Consider the following 24,030-nt stretch of genomic DNA (forward strand, 5'->3'; position numbering starts at 1 on the left):
TGCTGGCATGAGCTATGCAAAGGCTGGTGTGCATGTAAGAGAGAGAAAATGTGTGTGTGTGTGTGTGTGTGTGTGTGTGTGTGTGTGTGTGTGTGGGTGTGTGTGCAAGAGCGTTGTATACATGTGTATCCAGTGTGTATCACGTTAGGTCATATGCATGTGTTTATGATGTTTATGTGTGTGTTCGTTAGTGTGAGGAAGAGCAGTAACACCTTCCCTCTGTGTGTTCAGCGCCTCTCTCCAGCTTTGACCTTGGCAGGGAGCGCGGACAGGTCACCAAACCAACTGTCTGCGTGGCTGCGTGTCTGTCTTCCAGAGGATTTTTAACACACAGGGTCAAGACGTGGCGCTTTCACACACTTCACCCCCACTGAGAGAAGTTGTTGGTGTAGTAAGCCAATATGACTGCCGTTTGGGTGAGCATATTTACAGATGCTGGGCTGTAACTAGGTAATAATGTTGTGACAATTTCAATGCGTGCCCAAGTAAACTCCTCCCAGCTGAGGATTCAGACCATTTTTATAAATATGCAGTCAAGTTAAAGGTTATAGCTCCAACTTTTTCATCAAAATGATTAATTAAAAAAATAATAATACATCCAGAGAACGTATAGAGGGGTGCAGAATAAAAGTATTAATTTTACAGATTTTTTTTTACAGTAGCTATAGCCTATAATTGTTTTATAAATTTTGACGGATCCAAAATGTGTAATTATTTACATCTGGTTATGTTGGCAATGTCAGCATGAAATGATCTCTGCACCAACAGCATTAGTACGTTGATGTCACGCGAGGCGGAGCTCGGGGGGGGGGGGCAGATCCTGATAGCTCTGTGGAGAAATGGCATTGTGCTAATGCTAACGCTAACTAACGGTCAGCCGGTACTGTAATGTTTCCGGTGCAGGCGTGATGCTGCTGGTTTGTCAGGTTCGTCTGCAGGTGAGTTAGTGTGAAATGATTCAGATGTTAAATACGGTTAGCGTTAGCTTAGCTTTAGCTACTAGCCACTCCCTGTAGGCGTAGTGCGACACTTACTGGCCGGGAAGATTAAAGCAGATATCATCGGCACGGCCGTTTCGGCTAATGCTGTGTTCAAGGCAGGCTTTTGAAACCGTAAGTTACAGCTTCAAGTCACAACTACGACTTGGTAGCGTTCCAGGTAACCCGTAGCTCGTGTTTTTACCGTCCTGTTGTCTGTGAAAGTTCCCTATAACGGCCACTCGTAACTTCCGACCCGTGAACTCGTACCAGATCGAACTGGTATGACTTCACAGGAAGGAAAAACACAAAGTACGAGTTTCCTTGAACCCACCATGAGTTAGCAGCCCCCGCCCTTGTCAGGCATCAATTGGTCCTCGTGCTACGTCACCACATTCACGCGCATCCCTTGGCTGCACACACAGCCCTTCATGCCGTTCTCTCCCCTCATTGGATAACACTTGTATCCCACAAGGAAAATTTTCTCCTCGGGTTACAGCAGAGCAGAGTGACGGAGAGACTCGTGTTTAGGCTGAAATACTTCATGTAAGTGATTGCTGACGGAAAATAGGACTATTTAGGACTTATATTAACAAAAACATTCCACTGATATCTGCTTTAAACTTGTAGCTAACACTTTTAATGTACAGTACTCAACAGTAAAGTAAATTCTTAGATGTATCTCTGGAAGGAGTTCTTCAAAGTCTAAAAAACCCTACTGATCAGTTATCACGAACTGGGCTTAGAATTTTTAACAAAAAACTTGTGTTACACTCTGGAGACAATGAGTTTGAATGATGTGGGTGTTGAAATGAAAAACAATATTGAGTTATTGTGGGATCCAGTGGTTTTTTAAGCCTGCTTTATATTTCAGAATAAAAATGTGCTTCAGATGCTTCAATTTTGACCATTTAAATTTTTTTCAGAGGCGGGGAGAGGAGTGGTGCTTTTAATTGGCAGGACATTAGAGAAAGACAGGAAATGGGGAGGCAGAGGGAGGGGGAATGACATGCAGCAAAGGGACACCAACTGAGGTTGGCTACAGTGAGGACTGTAGCCTCTGTATGGGATGCCTGCTCAACCCAGTGAGCTATGCAGCGTCCCATTCTTTTAAAATGTTTAATTTCAAACTTTTAAACTGCTGGCAAACCCCTTGAAAGTCTATCCAGTTAAAAACCCTTTTGGAAAGAGTGTGTCCAGGTCTCACCTGCTTTGACGTGGATGCTGGGGCTTCGAATCTTGCCTGCCTGGTTCTCAGCAGTGCAGAAGTATTCGTTGTCGTGGATAATGCTGTTATAGGCAGAGGGAGAGAAGGGGTAGAGCTGGAGGGTGCCGTTGGCATGCACGTGGCGGATATGGGGCACGTCGTAAATGTCGTCTCCGGCGGCCAGGTACCAGCGCAGGACGGCATGGGGGGCGCCGCCCGCAGGGCAGGGCAGGGACACCCCCACCGAGCTGGAGAAGGTCACCCGCTGCAGGGAGGCGTTCACAAAGTACAGCCGCGTAGAGACAACATCCTCACTGTTGACTGTTGGTAGGAGAGAAAGGAAGACAGTGGTGGTTAGTTTGTAGGTGTCAGCCAACTTTCACAGGTCAGACTGGTATGAAGAGAAGGGAGCATGTGCACAATCAAATAGTACTACTGAGAGAAAACTAAATCATTTCAGCTACACTGAAAACTGGGAGTGGAATACATCTCAACATCATATAAAATAGCACAGCATAAAAATCTGGAACATGTTACTGTACCTATTCCCCAATATCAAAACAACATCAGAACATATAACACATAACCTGGCTACACATACAATTTACACAAATGAAGCAATTTACTACAATTTGACAATGAGTTTCACTTTTTCACTAAACTGACTCCTGAGGCAAGATAGGGTGTTTGATCTCCTCATTATGGATATGTTTTTTTTTATAAAAAGTAAAGGCTTTTTTCAAAAAACATACAATAAAATGTCTTGATATTCAAGTAACATGCTATATGACAGCACACAGGTTGATATTAATAGTTAATTAAAAAACAGTATCTCATATTCCACATTTAATTTGTTTTTTGTGTTTTACATTTGTGAGTACAATGTATTATTTCCTCTATATCCAAATAGCAAGAGCTGCAATTCTTTCTTTCTGTTTTTTGGAGTAAAATGCAAAATGAGTTATTTTTGGACATTGGCACCATCAGCATCATGGAGCTACAGAGACACCCCAGCCTATAGCGACCATATTCTTGAATCAGCATCTTTGTTTTTTTTCCCAGTGAAAATGAAATGCCAAAAACTACCATTACACCAAAAATTACATTTACAATATCTGCCAAAATAATTGCAATATGATTTTTTTTTTGCATAAAGAGCAATCCTTGATAATGCTTTTGTAAAGTGAGCATTATTCACTTTACAATATGACTCCAACACAAACTTACACAGAAACACAAATGCACCATGCAAGTCGGATCTCCATCATCCAGGTCACCTCAAAACAAACAACTTCTTCCACGTGCGCCCAACACCCATCGTCTCATCCCATAAGCATTAAATATATTTAATCTAATGTACAGTAATGCACCCATGGAGTCCTTTTGGAAACCTGCCTCTCAATAGGAGGAAAAAAAATGGGTCACACAACTCAACTCACACAACCAACCCCCCGCACACCCACCCAGCCACCTTCATCTTTTCTGTACCTCCGTCATTATCGGTATCCTCCGTCACGCAGGAAAACAAAGCATTCACATGGGCGTGATAGCAAACTGCCGTATGTCTTAGTCAAAGCCTGTCACATCACTGTAGGAAGGCCTCCAACTGTAGCTGGAGAAGCCTGAGGAGTTGGCCAGATACCACAGATGTTGTAAAACAATGCGGTTGTGGCACATATGAAGAGCTGCTGCCAGATAAGTTGTCCTAGGGGAGATACACTACCATATATCCTCTCTCCACCAGCACAGAGTGGGGTATCGAGGTGTGATTCAAGATCTGTGTGTGTGAGTGTGTGTGTTTGCTGGGATTGGTGGTGGTGAGGGGCGTGAAGGAGGGGTGGGGGGCTGTAGAGGAGTGTAAAGAAGTGCTGAGCTCAGCTTGGCTGGAGGCCAGGGGAAGACGCTGTGCCCCGAGCCAGAGAATTTTCTTCTCAGACAATGATACTTAATTAATCCCTTTTCCTGGATTGTGTCAACAATGCCTGGATTAGCCCTATCTCTTTAATTCTCTCTGTGCTGGGAGGAAACAGGGTGGTGGCTGAGGCACATCAATGGAGATATAACGGCACTATCAGATGTCTTTTAAGATGTAATTTCTACAGATCCTCTACATCAATGGATGTCATTAGTGAACCAGCCATAAAATGAAACATGGAAGCCCATTGGCTGTCTTTTTAAGCTCTTTATACATGGCAAGAACATGGATGAATAGCTGATACAAAAGACCATTCTTTATGTCTGTTCTGTCCAGTATAAATAGCATCATGCAATGACATAATGACATTAATAGAATAGTATGAATGGAATGAATGACATGAGAAAGGGCTCAAGTGAAATGCAAAGATCTGGGATAAAACCCATAACTGACATAAGGTGCTTTTCACTCTCTCCTCCATTGTTTGTTGCCTCTTCACTTGATGCATCTATCTGCATCCCTCCATCTTATCTTTTTTAATATTACTTGTCCTTGTTTTGTTTTTTTTATAGAACAGGTCTGTCTTGGAAGTGATACCCTGTGTATCAATGGGATCACCTGTACGATACAATGAGATACAAATTACTAATAAAGGTATAAATAAAGGTTAAGTGAAGTATCTTCCATCATTCGCTCACCCTTCCTAGTTACCCCCTCCCACATGCAAACACACTCTCTCTTGTCTTTTCCTGCCACACCAGAAGACAGGCAATGTTATGTGATTGGAATCTGTATGCCAGACGCTGAGAGTTAAACCCACATAATCTCCTCTCACATTTAACACACACACACAGTCTATCCACTCTGTAATCGCACTGCCGTGGGAGGCCGGGGTCCGACTTCCCTGGTTCTCATGCGTGCGAGGTGTGTGGGCGTGGAGCGGAGCCGGGCAGGAGTGCAACACTGTAGACAAGACACGGGTGGCTGGCTGAGTGGGGGGGAAAGGTGCTCAGGTGCAAAGGTGTTTGGATGCAGCCGGTTGAGCGAGCCTGTGTGTGTGCGTGTGTGTGTGCATGTGTGCAGTAAGGTCAAAGGGATAGAGAGGTTAATGTTAAATGACTGCCTCAGTTCTTCATGTCAAACTCAGCCAAAGGTGGAGGTGTGAGGCGTTCAGGAAAACACGGTGATCGCTGCTCCCCCCGGTGCATGTGCAAGGCGCGCAAGACTGTAAGTGCATGTGCGTGTAGCAGCACGGCAGAGATGCTGAGGAGGTAGAGAGTCATTGTTCTCCTGCCTACCAGCTAAAATTGGAGCAGATCCTCTGTGTTCAAAAAAACCCAAATTCAGGTCAAGTTCAATCCATCCTACAGTTCGAATCCATGTCAATCACTCTCGCAGGCTGCTGGGGCTGGCTGTTCTGCACTTTCAGCACCAAGGAGAGCGCCACAGTGTACTGCCAGGTGAGGAACACACACACACACACACACGGAAGTGTTTCCATACAGAGCAAGCAAAGAGAAAAACTATTAGCAGATGATTCGTGATGACAGTGACCTGCTTCTCTCTGATGACAAATGCTATTTTTGGAAGCAAAATATTTCCATGACAAAAACAACTAATTCTACCTGTGAAAGCCCCCACAACAGGAAGAAAAATATCAATGTGATCAGAATACTGTATCATCTTGTCAATTACAAAATAATTTTTGTTTCAGACTAGTAGATTTTTTTCCCCAGGACTCCAGCACACCATTATACACACTTGATATATGACGTCTTTGTAGAATTATAGCAAATTTTTAATCTCATAGGAAACTGTGGTATTGCTGGATCTTTGGCTGCACATGTGAATATCTATAAGACCACCTGATCCTGATAGGTATTGTGTATTTATTTTTTCCACCTCTTTTTTCTACAGTCTACACTACAAAGTTTGTCTTCGTAGTACTACTGCCTGCCAGATGGATGCATAAGACATTTATTCATTCACTTTAGCCATTTCCTTCAACCTTTCTGCCCACATGCTAACTACGTTTCATGCTAAACTTGTTACAACTGACTGACTGAAACATGCAATCTGCTTGTCGCGGTTTAAAAGTCAGCATTACGCCAATTCATAATCTAGTTTGTGTGCCGACATTGCTCCTGAACATAAATATGTTAATAAAGCTTGTCTGTGTGTGGTTTTTGTTTTTGTTTTTTTGGGGGGACAGGGGTTTGTCTTTCTTAAATCAAATCATAATCTTGTTTTGACCTAAATTATATGAGTGACTGCACAATCTGTCCAACTGCAGCAGAGCTGGAAGGAAATCACTGCAGGCTAATGATGCCCAGACCGTTTGGCTTCTGTGTAACTTAAAGATACATATAGGTTAAAAAAAAAAAAAGTTATTCACAAGAAAAAATAAAGGATTAGATGAATCTCTGAATACATGAACTGCTTTTGCTTATCTGTTGAGGAATAACTCAAACCCTCATGTGATGTCATCAACAGTGTCCTCAAACTAAAACTACAAACAGTGTTGATCCTACAACATCAACATCCTGCAGGGAAGCAGACCTCTAAAAAAAAAAACTGCAGCTTATGATGCGATGGCTAATCGCTTTGTCCTATGGTACGAATTCAGGTCACTGAGTTCACATACACATACTCATGCACGCAAAGATACATGAATACAGCCACATGGAGACAAACCTCGGTCAACACACTGCATTGGTTATGGCCCCAAGCCAAAATTATATGACAATGTCGACCAGGTGCCTTGTCATAGTCATGAGTGGAACGAGGATTCTCTTACTTGGTATCATATCAGGAGCTCCCAGGCTGCTGATGCTCATCATGTATGGGAGAGCTCTAACTTTTTGTTAAACAATTCTGGCGTTTTTATTTCCCCGTCTTGACCTCTTCAGGTTGGAAACAGTAATCAAGTTCATTATTTTAATCTGAAGATGCAGTAAGGTGCATTTTACTGTGCGGCCGAGAATGTAAACAAATTATCTGACCCAGACCTTTCATTAGATTCGAAACGTACAAATGACCACAGGGAAGCTAAAATAAACAATGTTATCAGTCAAACAGCATTAAAAAAACTGTGAAGCAAAAGAAATAGATAATAATAACCTAGTTTTTCCTTTTTATTTGGGCAACATCTAACCTCAGATGGTTATCATAGTCCTTTCATAGCCCCAGGCTCTGTTTCCACCCTTTCCCCAGCAGAGAAATAAGGAGCAAAGGAGCAGCATTCATCCGTTCATGAACTGTATTTTGATTCCCTTCTTCATGCCTGAATACATTGATTACGATGAAGAAGGTCAAAGTGATTTGGGGTGAAACACCCACAAAACCTCCTTCCTGTTGGGAGAATCCTTCACAATCTTTGTTTTGTTCCTTAGTTTTTCCACTCCCTCTGTTTTCTTAACCTTCACTTTCCTTTTCTGCCTGTGTTTCCTTTTCTGGTTTTCTTTTGACTCAAATCTTTCTTTGCTGTACACTCAAATACATTTGCACTTTTTTTTTCCTGTTTTTGCAGTGGATATGAAAATGGAGTATGAATATGTATGCTGGAGAAGCAAGGATATTGCCTATGGTGAACCGCTATGCATAATGCAGCTTTTTCTGTCTCATCTACATTCATTCACTCACACACACACACACACACACATACACACGCACACAGTGAGATGCATACCATCACGTGCATAGAAAAACAGGGTTATAAATCCCTCTCCTTCTCCCTCCCGCTCGCACTCTTTCTCTCCTTCAAACACACACATACAAAGTCACATAAATACATTTCAGATTGCACATATACGTTCATAATAGCGAGTAGATTTCCTGTTCGCTGAACAATGTAGCACTACAGATAACAGCGCGCAAAACACATTCAGGCCAAATAACAGCTGAAGCGCTGAAGCCAGTGGAAAAACAGCCTTTGTAGTGATGCAACAGAAAAATGACAGAACATAATAGGCAACAGATATGATCATGTTTGATTACTATACAATGACTCCAGAGTGAGATATGCTTTAGGGTTGAATGACAATCTGTCTGTCTGCTTTTTTGTGCAGTCAGAAAAGAAAAGAATTTCTAACATGTTGTCATTTCACTGGGAGACACACTGGAGTCAAGAAAGACGGACTGCATGCTATGATACACTCTATGCACAAACACACACACACATATATATATACACAGGGAAAGGAGGAAGGGGTGTTAAACAACCCCTATACACAGTTTGTGCAGTGTCAGTAAAATATTAGGCAGCCATTTCAGCATTTGAAAATTCACATCTCCCACTTCAAAAAGATGATTTCCGCTGTTGAAGTGAGTGTCAGATTTGTAGAGATGTGTTTTTCTCCCCTCCCTATTCTCCCTCAGAGACAGGGCCATAAATTGTTTGATAGTAAGCAGAACACAAGAGAGAGAGGAAGAGGAGCAGAGTGAAACAGGGAGTTGATTGTGAGATGCTGAAGTGTGATTGTTTTGTGTGCTTGTTTGATTTTTGTGCGGTGTGGTGTGTGTGACTTATAGCCATCAATCTTTCTCTGAGCCTACTGGAGAGCTACCGGACACTGCTGTGGTGCATAAGACCTGTTGAGCGGAGGGGTCAAAAACAACTTGTGTGCGTGACAACCATGTTGTTGCTATGGATTATATGATACAACTGGATAAGGACAAACAGTCAGACATTTGAGCCCAATGGAAACGCTCAGATTGTTTTTGATCCCTCTCAAAGCAAGATTATCCATTTACAGTACCATGCCCAGACCTGCACTGTTGTTAAATCACAATCTCATATTACTCAAGAGGGTTGAAAATCCAACAGATCAGTTTGCACAACCAATCTCCTATCTTGATAAACTGTGCATGAATCTGCTTTAACACGTCTTCAGTGCTTGTCTCAAGAATCAACAAAATGTTCAGCCTGGACGTGAGACCGATTGACTCCTTCAGAAGTTTTGTGCTGCCGTTGGTTGTGCCAAGCGCAAGGCGCCAGCACTTGACAATGAAAACAGGCTTTGCCCGCCAGAGCACGACGAGGGAGGTGAGTTAACGTGAGAGTGACATGAAGCTGTGACACTCTCTCCAAGACAACCGACGAGCTGCGCAGGCACAGCGAGAAGAAATAAGACACACGGTGGCCTTGGGGTTTTTTTCACCTCCGTGCGTCATGGATGCTGTGCCATCTTAAATAATAGGTCTCAATTCGGTATAAGTTTGTTAATTATGTAAACAAAATCTGTATTTGTAGGCCTGGTGGTAAGCGCGTAAAACCGTAGAACCGAGGAAAGCTTGTCTCAGCTTTTACAGCCATGTATGGCACAGAAATTACGCAAAAGCGCTTTGTAAACAAAAACATAAAAAAAACTCCTGCATACACAACCTGTCACTCCAGAAACTGCACATGCACTGCATTACACCTGCGCTTTTACTTTACGGAGCAAAACAGTAGGATCTTGAACTATAAGTGTCACACAGTGCCACTGCCAACACCTCCAGGTCACCAAATTCACTTGGATTTGATTTTGACAGCGTGATATTCAAAAATTAAAAAAAATAAATTAAAAAAAACAGAGGAGGGAGGAAAAACAAGTTCAGACTTTCTGCCATAGCTGCTATTTCCATCAGCAACTGAAGCCTCATCCAAGCCAGACGCAACAACTCTGAGCGCAACGTGCGAGTGTAGCCTGGTGTAGCCACCAGAGTCTGACTCATACCGCAATTACTGGGCTCCCCCTCCAAGCACTCCTCTCCAGTCGGTAGCTGTTTTGATTCCAAATTTTCACACACACACACACACACACACACAGCCCATGGTCTGCAACGCCGCAGATGAGCGACTCAACGCCGGTCTCAAGAACACACAGGAGCCCCTCTTGTTAAAAAAAAAAAAAAAAAAAAAAAAGTAGAGGGAAAAGAAGTCTGAACCACGATGAGATGTCCACGCCATGGAATATACTGTATATATATTGTGTTTGTTTGTTTGTTTGTTTTACTGGAGTCAGTGAAAATAAATGGTGACATTAATTGACAGCATTAAATCCACACACACACTGCTATGGGTGTAAATACATGGTGAGAAAGGCGAAAACATGACGCTTAGTGCATCACATGCACAAATAAAGTGCACGCACACAGGAGCAAAAGTGTTTTACATGTACGAAGGGATCCGCACAGTCAATATCCATTTTAATGTCGAGTGTGTGTTGCAGGAGGCCTGTCGACCGAAACTGGATAAAACCGGAATCACATTAATTGATGAAATAATTATAGCAAGAGCTCTCCCTCCAACTCGATCACTCCAACGACAAGCTCCTTTTAAGATTTCTACAATAACTGATTGAAAGTCCTTAAATTCAGCAGCTAAATACTTTCTCCTTTCTATTTGATTTTTAAAAATATATTAATTGTTATAATTATTTTAGCCTTCTCCAATCTCTCAGGCCCCGTTCTGGCCTGTCAGGCCTAAAAAAAAAAATCTGATTCTCTCTCAGTCTCAGCTGAGTTTGTCTCAATTTTATTTCCATAAAATGACAAGCAACCTCCCAAACCATGACAAAGAAGAATGAGTGTACCCCTTTCCTCCTCCTCCTCCTCTCCCTCTATCTATCTGTCTATCTACCCATCTCCCCATCCCTCTCCCCCCCTCCTCCTCCTCTTTGCACACATGGGTGCAGGTGTGCTGATATGCAGCCAAACCAAAGCAACAAACGGCCAGTAATGACCGACTGAATGTCAAATCAAAGACAGGAAAAAAAGATAAAAACTACATCTAAATAAAATAATAATAAATACAGTGATGTGATCTGAAATGTGTTTTCACGCTGATGGGGGGGTTGAGATTTGTGTGCCATTCTGGGAGGCGCGGCCGAGCCAGGAAAATACGCAGTACTAATGCATATGCATGTATGATAATAGACCTACCTTTCCCCCTTAAAATAAAGTTGATTAAAAAATCATGTGTGTCTAAAATACACAGCTGCGGCAGGAGACAACAAATCGCAGCTGATTCGTGCAAAATGAGCGGAACATGGCGCTGAAAAGCAACGGAAAATGGAAGTTTGTTTTCCACTGCGTTATCTACATCTCTCCCATCTCAAGCACTCTTTCCGCTCCACTGGCTGTTTGCAGCCCCCAACCCTCCTCCAATCACCACACACACATACACGCACATACACACACACACACATGCACACAGACACACACAGAGCACATCTCGTTCAGTCACGGGACAGGGCGATGTACAGTGTGTATAATCGAAATAGACCCTGTAATCCAATTACATACAACAAAAACAGCACACAAGTCCTCGCCGCAGCTGCAGCCTGGCAGAGGGCACTGCAAAGGCCACCGATGGAGACAAGGACCATACGTGAAACACCTTCTGCCCAATACAACAAACTAATGCTTAAGATTATTCCAGATGTGTAATCTAATAAACCTCGCAACCAGTCATCTGCACTTACAAACCGGTGCGTAAAGAAAAGACATGTTAGAAATAAATAAATATAAAAGGAGGTGGAAAATTAAAATCTGTTTTTTTTTTACAGTCAAGATTTGGTTGTTGCGAAGTAACACAAATTCACACACAAGACAAAAAGCAAAAGCATTTCATATTTAAAAGAAAAAGGGAAGACAACTGAATCATTCTCTCCCATCTGCAGTATTTAGAGCGAAGCCAATCAGTAGAATCTAGTGCCACAGAAAATGGTGGATGAATAATTAGACCAGGAGGATGATAACAAGTGAGTGTGCATGATGCACTGGCACTCCTACATCTGATCAAAGAAAATAAACTGGGATATATGGCCTTGTCTTTCAAATATCCAACTGGGGCACATTATCTACAAATTAAAGGCCTGCGCTCAATACACTCCCCATCTCCCCCCCTCTCTCCCAGCATCAGTTCACACGTCTCTCATAAAATGTATTGACCCTTGTTGCCTTACACACTCTTCCAACACACACACACACAAACTGGCATTTACGCACTATTTTAGTGTTTCCTTCCAAACAAAATTAACAGATACAAAGGATGTTTTAACCCCTGGAGACCCCCCTCTCCCCTCCTCCCCCCCCCCTCTCTCTCCCTCCCTCCCCTTCCAAACATCTACGCGCACGCACACATGTGCGCACACACACAAACACACACTGGCACCTTATTTGTTTAGGGGGCAAAGGATGAAAAGTCAGCAAACGCATTAAACTCTCTCTCCCCCACCCCACACACACTATCTCTCTTTGCCCCCCTTTGGACTTTTGCGAGTAAACACCCTACAGCTGTGGCCAGCATCAGCGCTCGAGGTCGCTCGTCTACCCGTGCGCGCGCGCGCCTGCAGATCCTTATCAGCCTCTCCTCCTGTTCAACAGCCTCCATATTCACGACACCTCCACATATTCATCATGCAAAATGCAAATGCCGTTGTCTTTTTTCATCTTTAACGAGCACCGTGTGCACTTTAGGAGATCAGTGCGATTTCCTCTGCGGTCACCCAAATTGAGTGGATATTGATTTTAATGCCCGTCATCGGCCCCTTTTATCATTTTTAATCATATTATCAGCTCATCATTATGAGACACTGAGGACGTGAGAGAGGATCCGAGCAGTCGTTCAGGAGGGGGAGAAAGAGAAGGCTGGCCAGGAAAAGCATCCTCTCCAAACATTTAGAAAAAGTTCTGTGTTCCTCCAAAAAAGATGATTTAGAGTTTGATTTTACATCTCTGCCTCTCCTTTGTGAATCCAACCCGATTCAAGCCAACAATATTTATCAAGCTGATGAGGTGATACATACGCACAGCCAACTTCAGCACTGCGCTGGAGGGGAGAGGAGACAGGCATGCAGATAAGCAAGACACTTGAAGAGAGACGCAATTCCAACCTACCTTCTTGCAAAGAATACAGCAGAAGTAAAGTTACAAGCCACATGCCATTAAAAGCAGTTATATTTCACAGGAATGTTGTGCAGTCCCCCCAAGAAGAGTGCACGGCGCAGCGGTCGGCCAGGCGAGGCTCCGTGCTGGACTGGTTCTGCTGATGCTCCCCGGCGGTCTCTCTCCAGCCCTGGTCCCACACTCTCCAGCGCCGAGAAACGAGCCGCGGAGAAAGTACCGCCTCTGCTCCCTGTTCTCTCCTCCCCTTACCGGGACAGGCTGCTGTCGCCCCACCCCTAGTATCCTAATGATGCGCCTTGATGGAGAGGTGAGCCATACGCACTAATGTGGGGGACCGAGCGAAAACCACTGGGGCCACACTGTGTTACGCGCACTGGATAGATGCCTTTATCCGTATAGGTTGATGGAGTTACAAGTGTGAACTTAAAGAAGAAGAAGGAAAAAATCCGGTCTTACTTGTTTTTATGCAAACAAGTTCAGAAAACAGCGCTTGGAGGACAATTTCTGCGCATATCCCCCTCCATGCAAATCTACTTCAGAATTTCCATAAGTCATCAGTCACTGTCTGAGTCTGTGGAGGGGCGAGCGCAAGATGTGAGAGTGAGATTGTCCACGCCACCATAATGTGCCGCTGTAAAGCTGGAAAAGACCGTGGGAATTTTGCAGGAGCGGTTTCCAGCTGAGGAGGAGGAGGAGGAGGAGGAGGAGGAGGAGGAGGAGGATGGGGAGCGCACAGAAGATGCAGCCTCCGCTTCAGGGGAGGATGAGAATGTGCAATGCACCTGTTTGATACAACACGGTGGCGTTCAAATGATGGACTTTTGTTGGAACAGAAATTAATTTTTGATATTATGAAATTTAAACTTTATTTTTAACGGACTATCAGTCTCATACTGTGATTTAAATTTAAACTGGTCTGTACCCTGAGTGTTCACACTGATCAGGGTCAACTTCTTTGGTTACTGACTTCAAGCATAAGTAAGCGGAATATTTGTGTTAATATAAGTCTGAAATAGTTCTATCTTCCGACAGCAATCACTTATACAGAGTGTTTGGTCTGAAACACGGGTCTGTCAGTCACTCTGCTCTGCTGTAAGCCGAGGAGAAAACTTTCCTTGTATCCTACAACCTTTATCCAATGAGGAGAGAGAACGGCATAAAGGGGCGGTCCTCTCTGTGTGTGCAGCCAAGGGATGCGTGTGAATGTGGTGACGTAGGGACGAGGACCAATAGATCCATGACGAGGGTGGGGGCTGCTAACTCCATCTGCTGACAAGAAGTTAGCCAAAACGACCGGATTGCTTACTTCTGCTTTAAGTTCTCTTATTTAGATACAGTTAAGTTACATTAAATCATTAATATATATACACATATGGTCCTACATAAAACCAACTGAATTATGGCTTTACAAGTGCAGCTAAATTCTTGAAGGCCACTGTCAGTTAAACAGACTTAAAAGAGGTGTGAAGAGGGAACCTTCAGGCTTTGCTCTCACACAAGACTGTTTTGCATGTATTTACACTGCAGCCCCAGCACCTGACCAGGACACAGTCTGAACACCTAACTTCAGAGCTGGGATTACCCTGTTAAGTCTGGGTGTTTTCAATATCCAAAACAGCGGGTGCCACACCTGAGAAAGTAAAGTGTCAGTATGTGGCAACTGATCCTATACTTTTAAAAGAATAAAATAAAATCCATTTCCTCTATTTCGACCGTGCGATAGACTGGCGACCTGTCCAGAGTGTACCCCACCCACGCCCCGTGTCAGCTGGGATCAGCTCCACTGACCCTGCATGGATAAACAGTATAGACAGTCTCTAAATCAATGAGCCTGAGATTCCAGCACTGCAGAGGCTCAGTTCATCACCTGAACCAGCAACACGCAGCAAAATAAACACCAAAGCACAGACGATTGTTGTTCATTCATTTCAGCCCAACCAGCGAGACCCCACTCATTGTCCACTTAGTCACACTTATCTGACATCAAACACCTTCTACTTAACACAAACTCTCTTCTAACCTCCGCCATCTCTCACTCTCTCTCACACACACATATACACACACACACACACTGGTGTAACATGGTGTTTTGAGAGTGTCGGGACCAAAAGTAGTCCTGGTTGTGGAATGGAGCTGAGGCAAGCTGTGGCCTCTCTCACTCCCACTGAAGTGTGGCAGCACACTCTGCCTCCACTCTCTCTATTATGTAACAGGTGGAAACACACACACCCACGCACCCTCTCTGTCTCTCTCTCTCTCTCTCTTCCTCTCTCTCAAAAACAGACCCACAAAACGTATACAAACACACACACACACACACACACCACCAAACGACAGGGACATATACAGAGTGTACACATGCAGGAGCACTTCTGTAATATATTCTGTGCATCCAGATGTGTACTCGAAAATTCTTTTTATAGATGAATGCATTTTTCAGCTTTATGCACTTCCCCGCGCCTGGAACCATAATTCAAGTCTAAAAGTGCTGTCTATAGTGTATGCTGAGGGCGATGGGCACTATTTAAATGTGACAGCCCTCGGGGAATATAACCCGTCTGTGCATCGCGTAATCTGCACCCCGGTGACAAAGTGGTCATATAACTGCATCCAACACCTTGACACTCAAAAAACTGAATATACACACCAAAGCTCCACCCAGCGAGCCCAGTGTGGCGACACATGAAGTCTCTGTCACAGGACTTCAAAAAAAGGCAGCGTGGCAAGCCGGTTAAGGGGCTGATGTGAGTCGGCCTGACAGCACCAAGCAGGTTGTACTGTATGTCAGCCAGTGATCATCATGGGGGCTGACAGGCTGAGCTGGGCCAGCCAGGGCCAGAGAAAAGGCAAGCAGCTCCCAGACAGCTCTTGTGACTCTCAGCGAGGACAGGACCCAGGACAGGCTGCCACCACACCACTAAAAAAAAAAAAAAAAAAAAAAAACAACCACAGCAACATGTGACTCATCTCCATCACTCCGCTCCATCGTTGCCTGGAGATAGGGAAGGAGGTGGGAAGCGAGGGGAGGAGGAGGAGGAGGAGGAGGAGGAGGAGGAGGAGGAGGAGGAGGAGGAGGAGGAGGAGTGCAAGAGGAAGAGAGTTTGTTGACTGAGAAAGAGGCGGGCAGGCGAGCGAGGGCAGGGGAGAAACGGAGCGCGCCGCGGAGAGGGGCAGACAGAGAGAGTGATGAGGCAGATAAGTTAATGTGGATGTTAATGTTAATGCTCAGACAATCACAGCTCCCCCCTCAGGCACCGACTACATGCTAGGATCATATTAACGCTAATGTATCCAGTATTAATGCACAGCCCCCAGCCCAATGAAACCTTGGCAAGGTCAGAATTAGGAGAAGGGGTGAGGGCACTACCGCTGCTTAGCTCCCTGCAAGGTCAGGGGGGGTGATGATGATGATGATGATGGCGGATGGTGGCTGAGGAGCTGCAGGGTAAATCATTCTACCGGTGGGTCAAACAGACGAGTTATGATCCTTTTAAAGCCTTGTCACGGCGGTGCGGACGGACTTTGAGAAGCCCAGCAGAAGCCCCTGTTCTTCTGCAGGGGGTGGGGAGGGGGGGGTGCTGCTGTGTATGAACGAGCATCTGCATTAGGCAAATAATGAACCTCGCACCACCATGCTGCAGTACATTAACAGGAAGGCGCCAACCAATGGAGTGTGTTTATCTTTAACCAAGCATGCGTGATTGTTGTGGCAGATGTGTGAGAGTGTATCAGCACATCAGAGGACGTGTGCGCGTGCGTGCGAGCGAGCGAGGCAGCAGAGAAGACGCAGGACGTACTACAGTATATTTCTGGCTGCACTTTCTACCCAACAGTCGAACGCGTGTGCACATGTGTTTTCGTCCGTGTGTGTGTGTGTATTAGGTTGAGTTTGTGCACACTGGCGAATGTGTGTGTATTTTTTGCACGAGAGTACGTGCATGTGCACACTAGACATCAAGGGGTGTTAATTTATTCAAATGAGCTGGGGAGGATAACGAGAGGATGGGGCGAGGGGCGGAGGTGGTGTGTGTGTGTGTGTGTGTGTGGTGGTGGTGGTGGGGGGGGGTTGCTCCTTCTTCGGCTGGAGGTTCATCTCTCCATTTCTCTCCTTTTTTTTCTCTCTCCCCACTTGTTTTTCCACATTTGCAAATGAGACTATTTGCATGGCTGAGAAGGAGAGAGGCAAGGGAGATGTAGGGAGAGAGAGAGGATGAGATTGAAAATGAGAAAGAGGAAGAAAAAAAAATTGGGAGAGGGGAAACGACGCAATTCTGAGGCAGACAAAACGCCCGCAGACAAAAACATACCGTGCCAGGGCGATACCACCACTTCCAAGATGGCTGCCGCTGGAGGCGTCCTCTGTAGGACCAACCCAGAGACCCGCTGCTCCAGCTCCTCAGTGGGTGACACACAAACACACTTTCTGACTTCAACTGTGATCCTCGAGCATAACGAGAAGAATGAAAAAAAATTGAGCAGCTCAGTAAAGGATTAATATTTATGTTGGTATTTGAATATATTAAAAGACTTTAGTCAGATGGATCTGGTTGTGGCTGGTACAGAGATATTGATCAGAGATATCTGGTGACACCCAGTGGTCACAATTAAAGACGTTATCATTAGAGGATCTCACACTGCTGCATTTCCTGTATCCTGGCAAAGTTCTCAGTGGGGCAGACTCGTTTGTGACTGTGACTTCATCCGCGCCAAAAGTCTAGCCTGCCAGTTATATATGCCAAATATATACACACACATAGTATAGACAGTTATCCACATAGTTGGAAAGTGTATATTGTTATTAACAAATATTTGTAAAGTGCGAGATCGATAAAAAGATAACTAAACAATGTTCTTCTAACAAAAGTGTCTCATTCATCCAGTGTGTTTTAACCTAGTGTGACTGTAAACACTATCTTGCAATTACAAGATTGTCCCTGTTGGAGAGTTGACAAGTGGGTAAAAACCCTGTGTCACCAAATACTCTGGCCCCTGAAAAAAGTCTCTGTTTCACATTATTGATTATTGATAGGTTTTGGTGCCACGACTAAATATATGTTTGTAAAGGAATGATGACATCATACCACCAGACATTACAATAGTGACTGTGAGGAAGTCAAAGCAAATCCTCACCCCGAAGCCACTAACAGGTTAAAGTAGCCATGCTGTAGGCCTAGTTATTGACCATACACTAAAATATGTTTAATACCACACTCCACTTATTAACTCAACTGGACTGTCCATTTCTAGTACACACACATATTAACACCTGTCTTACAGGTTTGATCCCTCCATAACCAGTGTGAACAAACTTCACAATACTTAAACAACTTAAAGGGATAGTTCAACATTTTGGCAAATTGGCCCATTGCCATAATCCCTATAGTTTTAGCAGTAGGTTCATTACCTTTATTTGTCGGTGCAAGCTATTTTTAGAACGGCGGAGCAGAGTCATGAGCTGCTCAGAGCTACGCTACGGAGGCTAATGGCATTTCTTGGTTTCCCTCATCAAACTCATCAAATACACAATCCAACAACTCCAAAACGCTCTCGTGGACAAGTTGTGACCTGCACATTCACCACGCTATGAGATAATAACAGAACGTTATGAGACAGAGTTGTTTTCGAGGCAAATGCAGAGACTGCTTGCCGAAAAACTGCCCCCAACTGGAACGAGCATCAGCAGAAATCCCATTAGCCTCCATAGCGTAGCTCTGAGCAGCTCGTGGCTCTGCTCCACTGTTCTAAAACTAGCTTGCACTGACAATTAAAGATAACGACATTACTGACAATTACTGACAATTAAAGATAACGAACCTACTCCTAAGACTATAGGGATTATGGCAATGGGCCAATTTGCCAAAATGTTGAACTATCCCTTTAACAGTAAATCATCTGTGTGACAAGAAAATAAGGCGTATGATACAACAATTTGTCCATTCATCAATTTCCTCATCGGGTTTTCACTTTAAGTGAAACCTTTCATCTCTTCAATGTGCTGTAGTAGAATTGTGCATGTAGACGTTGTTCCGTTGCATCCAACTGTGGCAAAGTCTCCAGGGCATTTTAGATGAGCATTGTATAAATAAAGGATGAACAAACAGAAATAAAGTGCTGTTTACACTCATATCTTTGTAGTTCTGGTCTGTTACATTACATCGAGTCAACAATAGACTGGTGCCTGAGAGACAGAGAGAGAGAGACAGAGAGAGAGAGAGAGAGAGAGAGAGAGAGAGCTGGCAGGTGTGAAAGGACGTTGCGGAGCTGAGCTGAGGGCAGACTTTCCATCTTGACCCTCTGTGCTTTGATCTTATCACTTTCCCACGCTTTAACACTCCTGTGCGTCTCCCTCACCGGTTCACCAGTCACGCACACTACGGGACCTCTCTAACAACAAAATGAGTGGACGTGCTGACAGATGTAAAATATATTGCCACTCCACAACAGAGAAGACCTTGTTAAGCACTAAATGCTCCGGTTTCTGCAACTGTGACAAATATTGACAAGGATTCAAGATATGTATCACTGCTCATCTTTTACAACCTGTGTTTATTTTGGTTTGTGTGCTTAGTTGGTCTGGTGACAATGACAACTGCTTTGTTAAACCGTGGAGTAACCTGGGAAGTAAATATAACTACTATTGACTCCTGTGAAAAGACCAAACTCAGCAATGAATTGATCCGACTGACCAGCAGGGCTGCAGCTAGTGATTGTTGTCAGTATTGATTAATCTTCTGAGTCAATCCCTGATACAAGTTAAGTCAAGTGAAGTTCATCTTAGCTGTTAATATTCACTGCAACGTCTCGTCCTCGGCTAAAGATGGTCCACAACAAATATAGGCTACAGCTTACTCCTGTTAGTGTAAGTTTAGGTCTTTGATTTTCTTGATTCAACATTTTATGGCTTTCTTTTAGGATTTATAGCCACGGATACAAAACACAACGCACTTTGGGCTGAGAGCCATAAAGAGGCCGAGGTGGTAAAGAAGAGCACTAAGAGACAGACTAAAGCAACAGATATAGTCAAATGAGAAGGACGTGGGGTAAACAAATGAATGCAAATATTAAATGAGCTGTGGAACTGCTCACTACACTGCCACAGAGGTTGGTCGTATTAAGTTGAAAGCCAGTTATCAGCATTTGTCAGCCGTGAAAAAACTTCCGTCATCAGCACTTTGTGAGTTTTCGAAACAACATGAGATGACCTAGACAACCTTAGACTGACAATTTGAACCCAAACTGCAGGAGCCACGGGCGATGAACAACATGCAGAATGATGTAAACTGTGATGGGACGACCTCCCACAGTATGCATCCTCTGTCACTGAAGTGCTCTGGTCACTTTGTCCACAGCTTGCCCTTAAAAATATTGTGTCAAACCACACACAAGGAGCACACACACTTCATCCACTTGTTTCTCTTCAGTCTCCATGACAGCCACTGTCTCAGCAGCTACCTACCAGTAGAGCCTTCTTAAATGCTTACGGGAACAGTAACTGATCAGCCCTCTCGGCACCTGTCCAGCATATGTGTGTGTGTGTGTGTGTGTGTGTGTTGTCCTGCAAACCTCCTCCTGGTGCTGTGATGTTATCAGCTCTAGTGAACTGTGTGATAAATGGCTTCTCATGCTTACCTCAACTGAAGCCCTTATGGAAAGCAGCTGACCTGAGCCCTGAGGGATCCAACCGGTAAAACCTGCCTGCTTCACGGCCTGGCAGTGGGGCTGTGTTAACTTTTACAGCTCCGTCTCTTGTTTTTTTTTCTTCTCCCCCACACACACACAGATCCAGGAGGCTGAAAGGAGAGAGGAGAAGGGAGAGACAGAGAGAGAGCAGGGAGTCCTTGGGACTCACCCAGTTGACAGCTCCTGTCTCCCCCTGTAACGACTTATTTATTCAGGGATAATTAATCAGGCGCAGTTTTCTGGCGGTATGATTAATGCGCTTTGTCATCTGCGCTGCAGCAGTGAAAATACAGTAGCTCATGATCTCGCAGCTCGGCCTCAGCTGCCTCATGGAGGAGCAGGACGACACTTGCTTTTAAAAGCAGTGATGGGGGAAAAAAAGTGATGCATGACGGAGGCCTTCACTGTAACAAAGAAAACTGCAACTTGCATTGATTTTAAGCGTAGGAGGCCACAGTGGACAGACTGATGTTGATCACGTGATACCTTTGAGGAAGTGTCCTGTTCCTCATTTCCCGCCAGTTTAGTGCGTCAGCTGGTGGGTCAGCTGATCCCCCTCTCCTCGGTCAGCTGCACACCTCACCTCCAGACCTCCACCTGCCAAGGGAAGTTGTGACTGATCAACTTCTTCTCCTCCTGGTCTTGCTGGTCTTATTGTGCCACCCTGTGGTAGTTTTTGTTACTGCAGGTCCGATGAAGACGAACACGATCCGTTTACCATGAATCACCTCTCTGTTAGAGGCTACAGCTTAAAATGTGTTTGCAACATGTGAATCGCAGCATTTTTGTTGTAAATAGTCCATTCCAATCCTATTGCTGTATTTTCAGTGTTCACTTATTTTGTAATCTTTGTTCATATTTTGTCTTCCTGGTATGTTATTCTTCACCAATCAGCAAAATAAATGTAAACTGATTATGATTCTAGTTTAACCTGAAAGTATGAAAGTGACACATAAAGACATAATCACACACAATATAATATTGGAAGAAGAAATATTTCATATGGTCCCCACATTTATTTTCATTAGGCTACCACACCTGCTACAACTTTCTCTTGTGGTCTCTATATTACATGTTTTGGTGCTTGCCTTGTAGCTATATTGTTACTTCACACATTTTGGAATTCTAAATTTTACATTTCTTCCTTCAAGTTGTTTTGTTGGTGTATCTGAATGACTTGACTTCTGGTTGGGGGCCCAATGTTGATTTAATTGTTTGAAGCTTAAGTCTTTCAGGAAAATGCTGGGTGTTGTATTGATCTGCAAAATAATTAATATCCTGAAGGTTCAGAGCAGCAGTGATATCACAAACATAAACACAACCAGGTTGGGCATACTTTATTAATACAAAAGTCTCACATTCTTACACACATAACAGCCAACAATGTGGTGGTAGATTGAAACCCCTTTCTTGGTTTCTGGTTGGTTCTGAACACTTCAGTCATCTTCAGCAGGTTTTCTTGGCTGAAGACAAAAGAGCAATTTTTATTTTTCATTTCATTGATGACATTTAATTTTGATTTTAGTTGTTAAAGGAAATATCCAGTAATCTAACAATTAGTATGCAAAAGTTAAAACTGTGATGTCTTTGGTGTTAACTTGTTTGTATTGTCTAAGTATGACCAGCAGATGTCGCTGTAAAGCCATAGTTTTATTTCAGAGGTTTGACGCCGACTTCCTTACCTTGGATTTGCCACAGTTGACAATCTTGTTGCCTTTGGAGGAAAATGAGAATGTGTGATCAGAGATCAGAGCTGTTGTGTATTCCTTCAACAAAGACAATGTCAACAAAGGAAAGAGAGCTGCACAATGGGAGCAGAGATACATCTGAGCCACAAGGGCACAATGCATCTGATTCTAGTCATTCTAGTGCTCAGCCTTTCCAACATATTACCCCCACTGCACCTTAGCCCTCTGTCTTTGCATTTGTTTTCTCTCCACACATCAGACTCTTATACCTTTCAGCCAAACACACATGCAAACTTGAGCACATTCACAAAAACACACAAACTCTGGATGTGGTTGTTGATTTACCTGCCAACAGGAAGAAGGAAAGGAACACAATGACCCCAGCGAACACCAGACCTCCAACACGGAGTGTATGGTAGTCTACAAATTCACATAGGACACTGTCACCACATCATCAACGTCATCATATCCCCCATTTCTCTCACACCCTCCTCTCTCAGTTTGCTATGCTTTCTAAAACATTTTTTTTAGAGCACTGGCAGTTGTAGTCACCTACCATATACAAAGTCTGCATCAAGGTCAATAGCAGCACCTGTGGATGAGAGAGGAGCAGAGGTTGAAAGCCAGTGGAATTGTCTTGCAGAAAACGGTGTGGACTCTAATAAAGTGAATGTTTCTGAGAAATGTCACAAATGGTCACAATGCAATTAGACACATTCACCCTGTCTATGGATATGCTAATACCTTTTTTAAAATACTTTTTCATGAGTTTTCAGAATTGGGACTTCACTGACTGAATGACTCACTGTCTAACTCTGTAAATGAAGAAAAGAGGTCACAGTCAGCATCGGTCCATTTCCTGAAGGTGTTTTTAATGCAGATACCCTGCTATTTCAGGATAGTCTAGGATAGATTTAGATCTTGCATTTAGAAACATAAGTGTTCCTACAAATGTAGTGAAATTGTTATATATATATATATATAGTTCCATCACCACTATACAGTATAGGGAATTGTGCCTGTTGTCCACCGTGAATCAGCTATCATGGAAAACTGTATGATCTGCATAATGCTTTACGTTGTTTTCCAAGGGTCACAGGTGTATTTATGTTACTCGTAATAAGCAGTTAATAAGTCAACTTTGCGTCAGCCTGGTTCATGATTAGCACGTTGCTGTTAGTGCTTCTGACCTTGTGGATCTTAGTCACTCAGATTGTGTCATACATCCCTACAGCCCAGGCGCCATGTAACTCACCTTTAGGAGACGACATGTTGCCTTTGTGTGTTCAGTTGACAAAGCTGTAGGGACATAATACAAGTGGTCAACAGTGATAACATCAGCTGCAGCTGGTGATGCCTGCTGTTTTAAATAATTGAACCTGGAACATTTTGGTTTTTATTTAACAACAATAAAAGTATTTTGTATCTGAAAACCATTGTTCCTTGGCTCAAAGGTTGGTATGGATTCAGTTTCTTTGGTAGTCCTTTTTAATAAAGTTGGAGATTTGTAGAGGCTTGTTTAAATCGGCTTATTCAGTTTAAATGGGAGGTTGTTGAAAGCTGCAGAAACTCTATATGTCCTGACAAATTGGTTCTGTTGGTTGCCCGCTGCTCTCTTAATGGTAAAGTGATTGCCTTGATCTCCACCGAGAACTTTAAGAGGCTAATGGC

The 24,030-nt window shown here is 43.7% G+C and overlaps 1 protein-coding gene across 1 annotated transcript in view; it reads right to left on the reverse strand.

Moving 5' to 3' along the window:
- dscaml1 (Down syndrome cell adhesion molecule like 1) overlaps positions 1 to 13,185 on the reverse strand; it is a 99,727-nt gene extending 86,542 nt beyond the window's left edge. Inside the window, exons 1-2 of the mRNA XM_085796462.1 lie at positions 12,983 to 13,185; positions 2,185 to 2,505 (exon numbers count right to left, since the gene is read on the reverse strand). Coding sequence (XP_085652588.1) covers positions 2,185 to 2,505; positions 12,983 to 13,025 — 364 coding nt within the window. The 5' untranslated portion in view covers positions 13,026 to 13,185. The remainder of the gene's footprint in view (positions 1 to 2,184; positions 2,506 to 12,982) is intronic.
- Between the last annotated feature and the right edge of the window lie 10,845 nt (positions 13,186 to 24,030).

Source organism: Trachurus japonicus, chromosome 13 (assembly GCF_045865225.1).
Source record: "Trachurus japonicus isolate A0001 chromosome 13, Traja_1.0".
Taxonomy (NCBI): Eukaryota; Metazoa; Chordata; class Actinopteri; order Carangiformes; family Carangidae; genus Trachurus; species Trachurus japonicus.